Below are 16,618 nucleotides of genomic sequence, written 5' to 3' on the forward strand. Positions count from 1 at the left end.
TCCCTTACAAATGGCTGGTGCATGCCTAAATCTCTAACAATCATAGCTCTTCACAAGGGTGGGGAAGGGGAAATACAGAACAATATATACCACAGTTGGATCCCAGAAAGGATCATCCCTCCATTAAGCATGCCAGGTGGTCTAATACTCAGACTCCACCGGTGGGGTTGACTTACCTGCTGCACCACCAAGTCAGAGGGACCTGCAGCTAACATCTCCCTGCCAGAGGCTACACCCACTTACTCAGCTGGGTCAAGTGATTGGCAGCAGACTTTTGCCCGGCCACCACACAGGCATGAAGCTTCCTGCTGCTGTCCCGCTCTATGGCTGAGCAACTAGTTGTTGGGCTTGCTGCTGAACAGACTCCTGAGTCCAAGTTCCTGCTGCTGGTTCCTCATCCGAATTCCAGTGACTCCAACTTTACCCTTGGTGTCTCACCTCACTCGAATTCTGTCTAAATCCTTGGTGTGGCTATTGATTCTGACCCCAGCATTGACCCATTTGGCATGTCTCCTGACTCTGGCTTTGATCTATGGTATGACTTTTGAATGTGACCCTGATGCTGCCCCCTGGCTCTGACCATTAGGTCAGGCTGCCCCATTATGACTGACAAAGTGTTGTGTGTACAGCTGTAAATAAAATGGCTGGTTTTCTCCCACTAAATAGTCATTTAACAAACAATACGTTCTTTGCCTGTTGTCTTTTTTATATCATCCTCAGACGATCCTAGTGGCACTCCATACGTCACCCTCTTGCTTCAGTCAGGAATTTAGCCAGTTGATGAGTAACCTTCATTTTCTCTAAGGTTACATTTTTAAGAAGTTTTTCAGCTTGCTCCTTATGTGCATATTTTATCAATAGAGCTCCACCCTGCATTCTTTTAGCTTTTTGTACATCACCAACACTTTGTTTTATCCATTCTGCCATTTTGGTTGGGTTAACATCTCCTATTTTCACATCTTCTGTCACTGATATGACTACTATGAAATGTTGACTTTTATCCTGTTTTTCATTTAATTACTTTTTTAAATCCTGATTATATTGAGTGTTTTTTTCCCCTTTCTCCTTATCTAAGGCCATTCCTCATCCCCCTACTTCTTCTCCTTCGTAGACCAAGGCAACTTTCTCTCTCCCCACATCCTCCATTGACAATTTCAATGTTCAACCTCCTTACAGCTGGGGGCCAGCCGAAGCAGCTTGGCTCATCTTTGTTCTGAGGGAGAAGGTAGCCTATATGCTGCCCCCTCACCAGAAAATTCCTCTTGATACACTGAAACAGAGGGGACCCCTAACCCACACTACAGGGCTCCTGACACCAGGCCCTTAAAGGAATAGTGTCCTGGGATTTCCCTCCCATCCAACTCCTAATTCCCTGGGACCACTTCCCTTCTTCTGCTACCAGGCCATTTTCTGGGCCTTTGTTCATTCCAACTCCCTGGAATGGGGTCTTCTGGCCCCCTCTACTCTTACAAGGCCAGAATACCCTGTTACAGCAGATTTTGTTGGGTCTTTTTGTTGAAATTATCAAGTTTATTTTGTATTAATTGCCTTTTTTTATATAAAATGTACCCCTTCTGCTGGTTGGTTCTTTTTTCAGACTTTCTATGCTGTTTATGCATTTCAAGCAAGAAGCCATCAGGAACTCAGCCTTCAGGAGTACCAGCGGGTTCGGATACTCCAGTTTTCTGACCTGAGCGGCAATAAAGAATGGTGGTTAGCAGAAGCCAAAGGACAGAAAGGATATGTACCTGCTAATTACCTTGGGAAGATGACATATGCATAGGAACAGAAAGGATTGTTGTGATCATTTTCTCTGAAATAGTGACTCATAGTCAAAATAATAATTTGTTCTAATTTACAGCAAGCAGAGTGAACGCACAAGTGATTTATAACCCAGCTATAATATCTGGAGAGGTACATAAGCTACACTGAGAACTCCTGCATGCTAAAAACCATTACTTTGTCAAGACCTGAGGAAGAGGAAGTGTTTAACAAGATTCTCTCTGATGAATGTCCTGGAGAGCTTGCTATTTCTTTACTCATTCATTCACTCTCTTAGTACTATACTTCATAAGTCAGGAGTTAACACATAAATAAAAAGCACAGCTAAACGTATACCTTTCTAGGGGTGCCTCTCCAACATATTTAGCAAATAATATGTGAACCCAAGAGAATTAACCTTGGAAAAGGATAAATTGTGTCATCAGAATTGCCGTAAAGACTCTGTTGTTCAGATTGAGATGACTATTCCCTATTCCCCAACTCCCTATTAATTCTCAGAACTTTACTTTTGGGCTGTGAACATTTATAGGAAGTCCATGAAGCCATTTATCAATTATTAGAGGTGAAAAAAGTTGTCTTTTAAGAACATTGTCCTTTTTGGTACTTGATCACTCAAAAAGAGCTGTTTTAAAACTTAAAACCTGGCAAGTACCTAGCCTTCACTCAGAGAAGTGCACTTTGCCAAATTTGGAATAAAAAAAATTGGTTGAGAAATAAGCAAGTTATCTTTTGATAATGACATATGTAGTATGCACAATGTGTAATTTTTCATAACTTAAATCTGTACCATACAGCTTTAGATATATGCCCCACTAATATGTTTATATTTGGAGATCTGCACATTGACAAATCCTGATTTTTTCGCAATTATTAGACTTTAAAATAAAATCAAGTGGTGACTTCATTTGAATGCCTTATTGCAGTGGTTTCCAATCTGAAGTCTGTGGACCCCTAGGGGTCCCCAGACTATGTCTAAGGGGTCTGCAAAAGGTGACTATGAAAATACAGTTTCAGATTCCAGAAAAGGCATTCAGTTTTTCTGATCAATCAAAAGTATGCGACTACTCCCACCTACAGGTCAAAACCTGGAAGTGTTGTTGTTACCATAGAAGCCCACAGTTTAGTGCCCGTTCTCACATTGCGTCAAATGCTGTGCTGAGAGCACATGCAACATTTATAGTTGAATTCTGTTCAGTCAGTTTTCAGTCTAAGACTTCTATGGTACGGTCCATGGACCACAGATTGAATTTTCAGAGGGGTCCACACCTCCATTTAACATTTTTTAGTGGACCACAAATAAAAAAAGGTTGAAAACCACTGCTTTATTGCGTATGTGACCCCTTTGGGGGTGCATGACTAATCATTGAGACAACAGCCTTGAGGAAGTGCATCTAAGTGCCAGGACTCACAGTGTGACACAGTATCTCCTTCAGATGTTTCTATTAGTCTTGGACTATATGACCATTAGACTGGACAGTGGAAAAAAACAATGTATTTGACTGTGCAATAATTAGATTTTCTAGTGTTTGCAGGATTAGGGGCCAACCTTTGATCACTAAAGTAGCTTTAAATACTTTGATATCACCAGTGAACACAGAAATTCAAAATTATGAGGAAAGATGTGATCACTGCAGTACTGCTCTTATAGGTTCCTATCAATTACACATGGAAATCAGTGGAAAGACTCCTATGGACTACCGTAGTCATCAGATAAGACCTGTAGCCCACCTCTGACCTGAAATGGTGACCTACTAACATAAGCCCCTGTTAGGTATTTTCTGTCCCACAACATCATTGATGACTGACTGTGATAGTGACAATACTATGAAAATTGATTATCAGACTGCATGGTCAACAATACGTATAGGCAACTGTCATAATAAAGCCACTGACTGCAAGTTTCCTGCTCCCCGAGCCCAAATGTAGCATTTAAAGATAAAATCCATTTAACAGGATTCAGAATAAAAGGAGACTACCAGCGAAGGAAGGATGAGAGAGGTTAGGATTGCTCATGAACTGCAAACAAAGAGGTCTCTTAAAAGAAAAATCTAGCTTTAATTTTTCCCAGGGAGAGAAACTTGTTGAATTCTCAGAAGAGGAGAAGTGTGGCAGGTCATTGAAGTACTTTAGCGCTCTGTACATTGTATGACAGAAAAGGCTTGAGAAAAGTTCACTGGTGTGGACATACAGATTTTGGTATTTGAACTTCTGTGATCGATCACAATCCAAATGATAAATAATTAACAATGTGGTTACACTGCCTTATTTGTGATGCACAGGACTGTACCTAGCTGTTGCAATTTCCATTAGAGGAATGTGCCTATCCCTTCAACAAATGTTACCATCCCATTTGATCCGTTCAGAATGCAGTTGATATTGTAAATATTGTCTTTCTGTCAAGTAAAAAACAAAAAAAACCTTTGGGTCGATTGTTATGTCAGCTTGGTGCTCCGCAACCTTCATTATATTTAATGGGGACTATGGGGCTCAAAGCCCAGCGCGTAGAGTTGAATATACTCCAATAACAAATTGCACTAATTTTGCACTAAAAACAAAAAAAAGTTTTGTTATTGGAAAGATCCCGCACAAGAAGTTTTTCAGCATGTCTTATATTTCAGAATATCTTAATTAGAGAGGATCTGCTATCTGCAGTAGCTGGAAAGTTTTTTAAAGTAGCTGAATTGTGTAATAGGCTTAATAAACTCCTAGAAACGCAGTGATGAAGCTTTGTATGCTCAGGACTGTAGTTAAATGAAAGAACTAGGGAGCAAGATATTTAAAAGGGACTAGTGATTTTGGATGCCTCAGTGTTTGGGTGCCTAGCTTGAGCCTCTTAAAGGTCTCTGAATATCAGCCAGTTTTCAGGTGTCTCAAATTGATTTAAAAAAATTGCAGCCAAAATCACTAGTCACTTTTGAAAATCTTGGCCTAAGTGTCTTGATTTCACAAGGAATGAAGGACTGTACTCTAGTATTAAAGGATGGGCTTTTCAAAGGAATCTGAGGGAGTTGGACACCTAAGCCCTACTGAATTTCACTGGGATTTGGGAGCCTATTCCCTCACGCCCTTTTGAAAACTCCAGCCTTAACTGCTGGTGCATAGAATATATTTTGTATATTTTAGGATAAAAAAAATCTATATAGCTTGAATTATATCCGCTTTCTTCCATCAACCACAATCACTTTGGAGTCACAAAAAGTTTCATTTGTAATGTACTCCGTATTGACTCATGGGATTGACTTTGATCATTTCTGAAACCTTGTTCAATTTTAATTATTATAAATGAATGAAAATATATTTATTTTTCCAACTTTTATCTGTTTTTAAAATAAATTCAAGCCAAGAGCATTGCCAAGATGATGATGAGAAGCTGTCTGAATTAATGCCTTGCCTACACTGGAGGAATTTGGCAAAAATTCTAATGGGACCTGCCTAAAGCAGATCTAGTTGAGACAGTGCTTAAAACACTAGAGACCCATCTACATTAGGGTTCCCTACATCGCTCACATCAGTGGAGGCAATCTGGTTTTAGTAAAGGTGTGATGGGGGGGAGGGGCAATTTTTCTCTAATGCAGACATGACTTCAGTATTCCAAGGGCCTGCTCCTGTTAATCAATGACAAAACTTTCATTGACCTCAGTGGAGTAAGAGTAGGCTCCAGTTTAGTAAACCAATAAGGCACCAATCCTGCAAACACTTAAGCACGGCACTGTACTTACTTTAAGTCAAGGGGATTATGAACTTGCTTAAGTGTTTGTAGACCTTGGCGCCAACATTGTCACAGTGTTTCTTCTTTGATAGGATTTTTTTTTAAAAGTGATGCCATTGTGCTCTGCACAGCAATTTCAAGCCCAGTAGATTCCAAAGCCAAACAGTGACACAGGGACTCAAGTTTTATCTTTGGCAACCACCTACTTGACTATCTTCCTTTTGTTTGGGGGTGTTTGCGGTCCCTGTCCTAGACAGGATATTATTCACTTTTTCTGGGAAAACATTGAGAATTATTCCTTCCAATACTTGGTTTTAAATTAATACATTTCAGTGTGTTAGCATCTATGTGTAAACTTCAAAAACACTCCTGCTTTTACTTTATGAAAGCTCAGAAAAAATGCACATAATAGGCCCAGTGCTGTAGTGGGGTTGGGTTTCCTGTATGAGAAAGGGCTTCAGGAATAGACTCAATAATTGCAATAGAAAATATAGTTCTGACAATGCTGAGTGAATCCAGATTTATTATTGTAAATTCCATTTATAGCAATATTGTTTGCACACAAATTTTTAAATTCTCCTTTTAAATTATTGTAATAATAAACATTATTTTTGCACTTTTGTGTTGTCTTCTTTTAAAAATAATACATTTCTGCCTGAAGCATGGTGTCACAATAGAACACAGATCCAAGACCTATTTTCCGTTCTGTTATCAACTAGAGATCATGCTGTGATCACGATGGTAGCAGAGCAGAGGAAATGAACAGTTGCTTCAAACAGATAATACACTGCACTTGTCTATACCTATCTATCTTGTCAATCTATCAGTATTTATAAAGTTCCATTTAGGCACTGAACAAGGTTTAAAAATATTCTGAGAAAACTGCTGGGGAGCAGTTAGTTTGGTTCTGTCCTTCCCTAGCTGTAATCTAGGCTCCTAATTTGTGAATATTATTAGTTCTCTGTCTTACTCTAGGATCAATCATGAGTTGTAATAGCGAAAAGCATGTTTCACTCCCAGTTTTCAGAGAACTTTGTGCCAGATTCTGATACGCTTACTCACAATGAATAGCACTTTGCACTGTAAGATTCCCAATTACTTCCTGCAGAACCACTTATAAAGTAGCATTCAGCGAAAGCAAAGTGATCAGAACATGGTCATTTCTGAAGAATAAGCCTCCCAACACCTCTCAGAGGAAGGAAAATAGTAGACCACCTATTTACAAGATGGATAAGCTAAGGCAACAGCCACACTACAAATGCTTTGCCAGTATAGCTCTATTGGTATACTTGTACCAGCAGAAGCTCCCTATTGCAGACACAGCTTACATAGACAAGAAGGAGTTTTACCTGTCAGTACAGTAACAGCACCTCCCCAAATGCCTATGCCAAAAGCAGTGCTCTTCTGTTGGCATGACTACATCTACACGGCATTTTGCTAGCATAGCTATGTCGGCTAGAGGGTGAGTTTTTTCCACATCCCAACCACACAGCTATGCTGACAAACATTTGTAGTGTAGATCTGGACTAAGGCAGGGAGATGCTGTTACTTCTAAACCACATAGTAATGCAGAGTCAACCTAGAACCTCAAAGTCCTGCTCTCCAGTCTCTAAATAATAGATCACACTTTATGACAGTTCTGGAGCCTTGTACTTCTCATGGAACAGATTCCTTGGTAAGGTAGGTTCCATTGAACAACACTGTAAAATGAACGTTCTCTTCTTGCAGACAGATGGAATTTTTATTCCTTCTGTCCTGACTATGCTTCCTAAAGCAGAGAAGCCATTGTTTCCTGCATTCTATTGTTTTCCAACAGTTTGTGTGTGATGAGTTCAGGTTAAGCATTTGCCCTAGGCCAGGTCTATACTAGAAACTGTTGATGATATAACGTCAGTTAGGGGAGTTAATCTTTACACATTTATACCAGCAAAACGCCTCCCTAGTGTTGATGCAGTTACATGCTCTTTTGCTAGTATAGCTTATTTCATTTAGGGAACTGGTACAATCTATACCAAAGAACTCTTTTGCTGATATTATCTGTCTCTCTACTGGCGGAGTTTACTGGTATCGTTATATCAGCAAATTCTTTCAAAGGTAGACCTGGCCTACCTAGATGGGAAGAGACAGACTTGTATTAAGGATTTAGCCTCATTAATATTCCAAAAAGAAAGAGGAGAGAGGCAACTTAGCACCAACTCCCTATCAGATAATACAATTGTAACAGCATTAAACTATATCTAGGTGAGCTGCTTTAGTGGTATTGCAAATTGGGTTAGTTATCTCAAACTAGCTAATAAAAACAAATAAACTGTACACTTCTTTTTCTTTCTAGTCCAGACAAACCTAAAGCAAATCACATAATTTGAAGTTTCAAGGTTTTAGGCCCTCACATTTATCCATGAGCAAAACTATACACATGTTCAGAGGCTGTGCTGAGACCACTTTGCAAATTAGGATTTTGATGCTTTCCTGCCAGAATAAATTTTACCAATGAAGTAAATGCTTTACTTAGGTGTAAACTTGCCATTAAAGAAATCTATTTTTTATGTTTCATTTCATAGTATATGTGCCATTCCCATAGAACACCATTTACAAGGAAAAAAATTCCTTATCTGCACAAAAAATCTAGTTTAATGTCTTGTGACAGGGTCAGGCCAGATTGCTACAGGAGAGTAACAGAAGGCAGATATATTAGCCCCAGGCTAAGTAGGTCCCCTTACCCTGGGTAAGGTAACAGGGAAGGTTCCAGAACAATCACGAACCTTCAGGAGACAATTAAGACAGGCTGATTAGAACACCTGCAGCCAATCAAGAAGCTGCTAGAATCAATTAAGGCAGGCTAATCAGGGCACCTGGGTTTTAAAAAGGAGCTCACTTCAGCTTGTGGTATGCGTGTGAGGAGCCGGGAGGAAAAGGCACTAGGAGCTGAGAGTGAGAACGCAGACTGTTGGAGGACTGAGGTGTACAAGCATTATCAGACACCAGGAAGAAGGTCCTATGGTGAGGATAAAGAAGGTGTTGGGAGGAGGCCATGGGGAAGTAGCCCAGGGAATTGTAGCTGTCGCACAGCTGTTCCAGGAGGCACTCTAGACAGCTGTATTCCACAGGGCCCTGGGCTGGAACCCGGAGTAGAGGGCGGGCCCGGGTTCCCCCCAAATCCTCCCAACTCCTGGTCAGACACAGGAGTCGTCGACCTGGACTGTGAATTCAGAAAACGGCCAAGCTGAGGGCTGCCATGAAGCTCCAAGGCGAGCAAATCCGCCAATAAGCGCAAGACCCACCAAGGTAGAGCAAGAACTTTGTCACAGTCTCCACTCCCCCCCCATGTTGTCATTAAAAAACCTTCTATGCTAGAATGAGGGTGGAAATAGGGATGATGCAGAGGCCATACACATTTCTTTATTTCTTATCATCTGTGCTGTTACTCAAACTATTTTGGCAGTTAACAGACAATAAAAAGGAGAGAAAAGAAAATGTTTATTCTTTCAGAAAATAGTACAGTTGAAAAAGAATGTAAGTTCGACTAGCACCTGACAGTGGTTTTTCTTTAGTTCTGTAAATAAAACTACTACTTGAGAATCAGAAAGGTATCTTAGCTCATCTTTTCTAGGAAAAAGCTGAATTCAACAAATCACACATTTTAAATCATCATCATGTTTGTTATGATGGAAGGTGAACAGTTAAGGGGATAGAGGCCTCATTTCCTGGGCTATGCTGGTGTGTTATTCCCTTGCAACAAGCAAAACTTGTGAGTTTTGTAGCTCGTAGATAAAGTGTGGAATACTTAAAATAATCTCATGATTTTAGGTGCTTTAGAAATACACATAAGAAAGCTAACAATTGGCATGTCTTCTTTTCTTCAGCTTTCCCCTCCTCACGTCACCAAAACACAAGAAATTGATTCAATGGCTTATACTTTTGCAGTTACTGGAGAAAGTAAAGTGTTATATAAGTGTTTAGTTCAAGATCTAAGCCTGCAGATAGTTGTCTCTACCACACCTTTACTTCTATTTTTTCATTCCTCTTAAAACCAGAATCTCTTAAGGTTTTCTGTAGCATCAGTGAACTCAAAAGAACATTCATACTAATATTTTATATTTGCTCCTCCATATTTTTCAGCTGAGGGAGCCTATATGTCTCTTTTCTAATGCTCTTGCTCCCCTCTGTGCCACGGTGACTTATGGAAAGAAACAAAACACGGCTGCTAATAAGCTTCCTTGATAGCTGAAAATGAAATGCACTCTTTCAAATGGTCACTTTCAATAGAGGTATATATGTTTAAATAGTTTCTTCATGGAATCCGTTTCAGATAATAGCTTTTCCTAAGGAACTTTCTCATTTGGAATTTCATTAATTCTGCACAACTTCTCCATTGAAAACTCACTGTGAGAGAAATGCTGTAGCTTCAGGAAAGTAACAGTTTAATAGATGTATAATACTTATATTAACATGCTGATTGAAAATGATAACGCATCGAGTATAATTCATGAAGTGTATATATAAAAATGTGTTTCCCTACATATAATACTTACAAATACCGAAGTTTAAGTGATTTGAGCTTAGAAAAAAAAAAAGCATGTTATGTTTTAAGGCCAGAAGGGACCATTATGGATAATTCAGTCTGAGCTCTTGCATAGCACTGGCCATAGGACTTCCCTGAATTAATTCCTGTTTGAGTCCAATACCTGTGATTGAATTACAGCACATCTTTTAGAAAAATATCCAATCCTGATGTAAACCTCATAACAGAGAATCCACCACAACCCTGGGTAAATTGTTCCAATAGTTAATTATTCTCACTTAAATTTTTTTGCCTTATCTATAGTCTGAATTTATCTAGCTTCAACTTCCAGACCTTCCATTTTATTTCTCCTTTGTCTGCTAGATTAAATAACATCTCCATTATTAAAATTATTGTTCCCCATGTAGGTACTTATAGACGGTGAATAACCTTCTTTTTGATAAGCTAAATAGATTCACCCTTTGAGTCTCTCACTAGAAGGCATGTTTTCCAAACCTTTAACCATTCTCGTGGCTCTCCTCTGAACCCTCTCCAATTTTTCAACATCCTTCTCGAAGTGTGGACCCCAGAACTGGACACAGTATTTCAGGAGTGGTCACAGTAGTGCGAAATACAGAATACAACTTCCTTAAAGGTTTTTCAAACTTCCCAAAGTCATTCACAGAGACCAAATAAAGTTTTGGCCTCAAAGGAGAATTGTTAGAAAAGTTATGCACATGTATAAACAAATGTAACATTGTAAACCAATCTGCATCCTTAATTATAAGTAAGATTAAGATTTTGTCACAGTTATTTTTAGAAAAAGGAGTGGACAGTTTGCAGGCAATAAAAAAAAAAATTCACGGGAGCTGTGACTATCACTAAAAATAACGGGGAGAGGAGGGAGGGTAGAAATGACACCGGGACCCCATGGAGGGGACTGACAGCCTCAGCCCCACTGCCACAGGGGCCGAGGCGGCAACACAGCCCCTGCTCCAGCTGCAGTTCGGGAGCTCCGGGCTCCGCCCCTGCCATTGACAGCTGAAGCCGAAGTACGGAAATCCAGTAAAGTCACGGCCAGTAAATCCATGACCTCCATTACTAAATCATATCCTTAGTTATTACATCACCACTGGCAAATGCTATAATACATTGTCTACGCAAACTTTAAACAAATATGAACAAACATTTCTTCAAACATGAGAAAGGAAAGGGAACATGTTAGTCCGCTAGATCTGAAGCATACAGTATATTTACAGTCTGTTGTAGATGGAGAAAATACACAGATTTACATTGTTAAGCATATTATAAGGAAAAAAAGCCAATCTAGAAATTATCTGCATGGATATTTATTAAATGAAGTATGTTATACCTCACACATATCTTTGTTTTGAAGAAACAAAGAAAGAAGATTAACAGACAGCTCTATTACTTCTTCAGTTTCTTTTGGGCAGCCTTCTTCTTGACCATTTGTAACCTTTTCATAGCGTTGAGCTGTGATTCCTGAGAAGTTGGGCCCTTTAGGGATAGTGACTGATTGCCAGAATCTGCACTTGATTTGGTGGTGCTGCTCCCACTGTTACCTGTTGTGCTACTGCTTCCATTCCCACTATTCACCTGGCTGCTGCTGCCTGAGGCGGTACTGCTTGGACTAGGAAGACCTACTTTGCTGACGTTGTCACTGCTAACTGAACGACTCAGACCTGTTTTCCCCAAGGTCAGAGGTGGAAGAGGTTTTAGTTGAACAGGGTTTGTGTTGTTGTTACTGGAAGCTATTTTTGACCCTAGTCCTGTTTTAGATGTTGTTAACCCTGACAAACCCACAGGTTTCTGGTTATTAGAGGAGGCTACAGGCTTTCCGCTGGTACTCTGTGCTGTTGATCCCAGTTTGGCAGTTGATGGACCCGTGGAGGAGGTTTTGGCTGCAAAAGCCGCCCATCCAGTAAGGCCACTGGTTGCTGAAGAGGAAACACTGGTACTGGTTGAGTTCCCCGAAACTGCTGCTGCGGTCTAAAATCAATCAATCCTATATTAGCAATGTTTCAACAAATAGCAGGAATGGTTATGATCAAACTTCAGTTTCAGATTCTTTACACAAAAATATCCATTAGACAATATTCTGATATTTTATCCTGGATCATCTCAGTCAAAAGCAACACAGAGAAAGGAAAGGAGACAGGTGCAGAGCCTTTGTCTTCACTGAAAATGAAGTTAATATTATCATTTCTTCCCTTTTTTCTAACCAGCGAACCAGATACCATATGGCACAATGATCCTTCACTAAACTCTATAAAAGGCAGTCTATCTAAAGTAATTAAAAAGATCAACACTTGTGAAGTATAAACGAGAAAGGCAGTCCACTAGATTGTGTGTGATTCTGTTACCCTGAGCAGCTTTTAAGAAGATGAGAGATGGTCTATCACATAGTCAGACCCCAGGCAATGAAAATAATGCAGATACCAGAGTCTCTTGATCATTTTATAAAAAACAGTATTTTCCCCCAGCCCTCCTGATTCCTGTCTCCCTATACCTGCCATGCCCCCACCACATACACACTTAAACTGTCCACAAAAGTTACTGGATTTGTTTCCATTTAGTGTTTCTGTTAATGAGCTACAATGAATAATATTCAGCACTTCTGTAGTGCTCTTCATCTTCAAATAGCTTTTAAACAGTAATTAATCTTCACAACACCTCATGAATAGTTAGCCTTTGTTTACATTTGGGGAAAATTGATACATGGATATTAAATAATTCACCCAAAGTTATTCAGTGAGTCTGAGTTAAGGTGTAGAGGTTCTCAGCTCCAATCCTCTGCTCAAACCACATTTTTCCCCCCCACAGCACATCCATGCAGTTTCTAAATGCTGAGAATTATGACTGAAATTAGGCATTGATCCTGCAATCATTTATACAAGTAACTTTTCGGATGTATAAAGTTATTCACGTGAATACTTGTTTGCATCATAGGCATCATATTATCCATATGGGCTCCCACACATGGAAAGCAGTTAAACATATGAATTACTTTATGCATGTGAATAGTTCTTCTGATTTCAGCATGCTTAGGCTCGGTCTACACCTAACACTTACATCAGCACAATTATGTTAGCCAGGGTGTGAAAAAACGACCCCCTAAGGAAACAGTTATGACAATAAAATCCCCCTTGCTGACGCAGCTATGCCGACAGAAGAATGTTTCTGTCGACATGGCCAACGTCATTCGGAGAGGTGGTATTCGTAAACCAGCAGCAAAACTTCTGTCAGTGTATGCTGCAACTACACTAGCTATGCTGGCATAGCCCCCCGTAAGGAAGACATTGTGACACTGGCAGACCAGGTGCCAGCTTATGCCAAGGCCACTGGGCCTCACTGAATGCTGACAAATGCCTAGCTGGAAACCAGTCTGGCTTGCCTGTGCGTTAGCATTATTAAAATAGATATTAGAGTTACAAGAATGTGTTTAGACTTCATGAAATGCTTGTAGGATGCTACCTGTATTAATCTTAATTATAACATCTGTATCCCATGTTATAAGGTAATATTTAAGTGTTTGCTCTATAACTATAAAAATGCTTGCTAAGACTGTAAACAGAGAAGCATTACCAGGTGTGAAATACTACAAGAGGTGTTGTCTCCTCCCCCCAAAAGGAAGGCCTATAGACACTAGTCAAACCATTGTGAGGCATCAATGAACAAAAGACTTTGTTGATTGCTTCTCCCAACACCCATGAAGTGGGTACCCATACAAGCCCTCATCCCACCACATCTTGAATGCTGGGGGAAGGGAATAAAAATTCCTGTTAAAGAGAAATTGTGATCACTATGCTGCTTGAAATTCAGAGAGGGCAAAATTTCTAAGCAAGAGCAAGAGATCCCCAAGCTGATTGGTTTGGATTAGCCCTAAAGGATATATCGAGCTTGCATATTATAAGAGCTACTATTACGTTTTGGAACCCCTAAGACTGTATCTCATTCGTGTGTGTATGTTTACCTACTTTAACCTTGTAAATAACTCTTGTTTCTTTTTCTTAGTTAATAAATCCTTAGTTTATTACAGGACTGACTATCAGCACTCTCTTTGGTAAGAGATCTGAGGTGCAACTGACCTGGGGTAAGTGACTGGTCCTTTGGGACTGCGAGTAATTTGAATATTGTTTCGACTTTTGGTGTAAAAGATCATCTATCACAAAGGCAGGCTTGCCTGGGTGGCAAGACAGATCAGACTGCCCAAAAGAACAGTCTGTGACTCTATGGTAAGGCTGTTATAGAGCTTGTGGAGTTCCCATTTGTTACTTGGCTGGTGAAATCTAACTATAGAATATATAACCAATTTGAGGTTTTGTGCCCTGCTTCTTGACAGTCTGGCCTGAAGTTGGCACCCACGCTCGTGGGCCACTCCAGACAGCCTGACTGACACAGCCTTACAGTTTTACATGCACTTAAGTGCTTTCCTGGACTGGGGTCACAGTTTGTTAGGCTACTGAAGATATTTATTATGCTGTTGCTACGGCTTCCGGTTTATCTCCTTTTACCACCTCATGACAATCTTTAACACAGAATAACCCAGAGAAGGAGAAACATGAGACACGATATAAAAGAGGAAGGGATCTCACAAATTAGATCTTACAGAAGCAACAGTATCATAAGAAGAGTCTTGCAATTGCAAATGTATGCATGTTACATAAGAATGGACAGCAATTCACATCCTTTCTATGAGTATGAAGATTTCTTACTTTTATAGAAATGCCATTTAAAAAAAACAAACCAGAAAAATCTAATTTTTTTCCTTCTTATAAAATAAAAAAGTCAAGAAACTGAAAATCCACTATGTTACAGCATTACTGAATACAGACAGAATAAGGGCCTGTATTTTCATTTGGGGTTTTGATCACGTGAAAGAGCAAGGTGGGGTTCTGAAAAGGGAAAAAACAGCTGTACGACATTTAAGCAAGAATGTTTCATATACGCAATAAAATAAAAGCACTTAGAGAGAGAGAGTTTAATGTACAGCACCTTGACTTCTGTCCTCTTGAATGCTAGGAAAGTTGTTGGGGTATCCAGCTTGAGCTTAATTTCAGGTTTCTTCACTAATGGATCTTTCACAGTTGGTGCTACTGAAACTACTGCAGGAGCTGGTTTCTGAGGTGGTTTCTGAGTCTTTTGAGCCTGCATAAATAATAATTAAACTCAAATTAGTTATGTTTCTGTACTAACGACGAAGATTTCATCAGAGTGACAATAGAAAACATGAGCATTATGAGATCACAACATTAGCCCTTCGAATACTATCTTAGATGAGATCTGGAAATTAAGCATTTAGAAAACAGGTCAGGTGGAAACACAACTTGGATTTGTAAGTAGTTTCCAGCTGACAGGTAGGTGGGATTGAGTCACATAAAATGGGAAGATTCCAGCAGCTAAAAGGCATGGGTGTGACCATATATTTGAGTGGGTAAACATAGGTGGGAGGAGGAGTCAGGAGTTAGGCCTGATGGAGGAGTGTAGGGAACTGGTGGATGGAGGGACAGAGAAGGAAAATATTGGGAAAGGTTATGGTTAGAAACCAGCTTCTGGGAAGCAGATTGCAGGGCTCTTTTCAGAGAAAGCTGGTAAGGTGGCAGCATTTATGCTGAGAGAGCAAAAGGAAACTGTGGCCTGCAAAGGGAATGCTGACGTATGGCAGTTTGACGGGGAGGTGAGTGTGACGCTCTGTACCTCGGCGGAACACTCTACACCCCCATGTTCATCTTTATAAAATGATTGTGTGGTTGGTATCCAATGCAAAGTTTGTCATGTTGGGTGTCTTCAGAAGGCTCATGATGCACTAAGCATGGCTGTTATAGTGATGCTATAGTAATTGTTACAGTAATGTTATAGTAAGGTTATAGGTTATAATTTCATGTATATAGTTAATGAGGCTGAAAATGGCTTAAAGCAAGCCCAGGCAAAGAACAGAGAGGCAATTCACACCTTATCAGGGCATGTATGGAACAAATCCAGCCCAGCCTCACAGGAAAAAAGGACACTGGCCTAGGCAACAACAAAAGGATCTGTTAGACTCTCGAGTGAGTCACGCCCCCTTCCTTGGTCAGTTTGGAACTGCAATGAGGTAATGCTCACCTGACTCTGAAAGGGGGAGGGGCAAAACCAAGAGGGAAGAAAGAACATGATAAAAGAGAGAGACGTTTGCCATGCTCTTCCTCTCTCTTCCACCTACAACTACAGACACCACACCAAGCGACTGAAGTGCTGATCAAAGGGGAGAGCCTGGCTGAAGAGCAACCAGCGGCCTGTGGTGAGAAGCATCTAAATTTGTAAGCATTGAAAGTGTTAAGATCAGCTTAGAATGCGTTTTACTTTTATTTCATTTGACCAAATCTGACTTGTTATGCTTTGACTTATAATCACTTAAAATTTATCTTTGTAGTTAATAAATCTGTTTGTTTATTCTATTTGAAGCAGTGCATTTGGCTTGAAGCGTGTCTGAAACTCCCCTTGGGATAACAAGCCTGGTGCATATCAATTTCTTTGTTAAACTGACAAACTCATATAAACTTGCAGCGTCCAGTCGGCATAACTGGACACTGCAAGATGGAGGTTCCTAGGGTTGTGTCCACGACCTA

General features: G+C 40.0%; 2 protein-coding genes across 2 annotated transcripts in view; one reads left to right on the top strand and one right to left on the bottom strand.

Moving 5' to 3' along the window:
• ARHGEF38 (Rho guanine nucleotide exchange factor 38) overlaps positions 1-2,624 on the top strand; it is a 56,149-nt gene extending 53,525 nt beyond the window's left edge. The window contains exon 14 of the mRNA XM_073340837.1: positions 1,598-2,624. Coding sequence (XP_073196938.1) covers positions 1,598-1,783 — 186 coding nt within the window. The 3' untranslated portion in view covers positions 1,784-2,624. The remainder of the gene's footprint in view (positions 1-1,597) is intronic.
• A 7,045-nt stretch (positions 2,625-9,669) lies between these two features.
• Positions 9,670-16,618, bottom strand: part of INTS12 (integrator complex subunit 12) — a 32,586-nt gene continuing 25,637 nt past the window's right edge. The window contains exons 6-7 of the mRNA XM_073340836.1: positions 15,009-15,161; positions 9,670-12,002 (exon numbers count right to left, since the gene is read on the bottom strand). Coding sequence (XP_073196937.1) covers positions 11,421-12,002; positions 15,009-15,161 — 735 coding nt within the window. The 3' untranslated portion in view covers positions 9,670-11,420. The remainder of the gene's footprint in view (positions 12,003-15,008; positions 15,162-16,618) is intronic.

This window comes from Lepidochelys kempii, chromosome 4 (assembly GCF_965140265.1).
Source record: "Lepidochelys kempii isolate rLepKem1 chromosome 4, rLepKem1.hap2, whole genome shotgun sequence".
Lineage (NCBI taxonomy): Eukaryota > Metazoa > Chordata > Testudines > Cheloniidae > Lepidochelys > Lepidochelys kempii.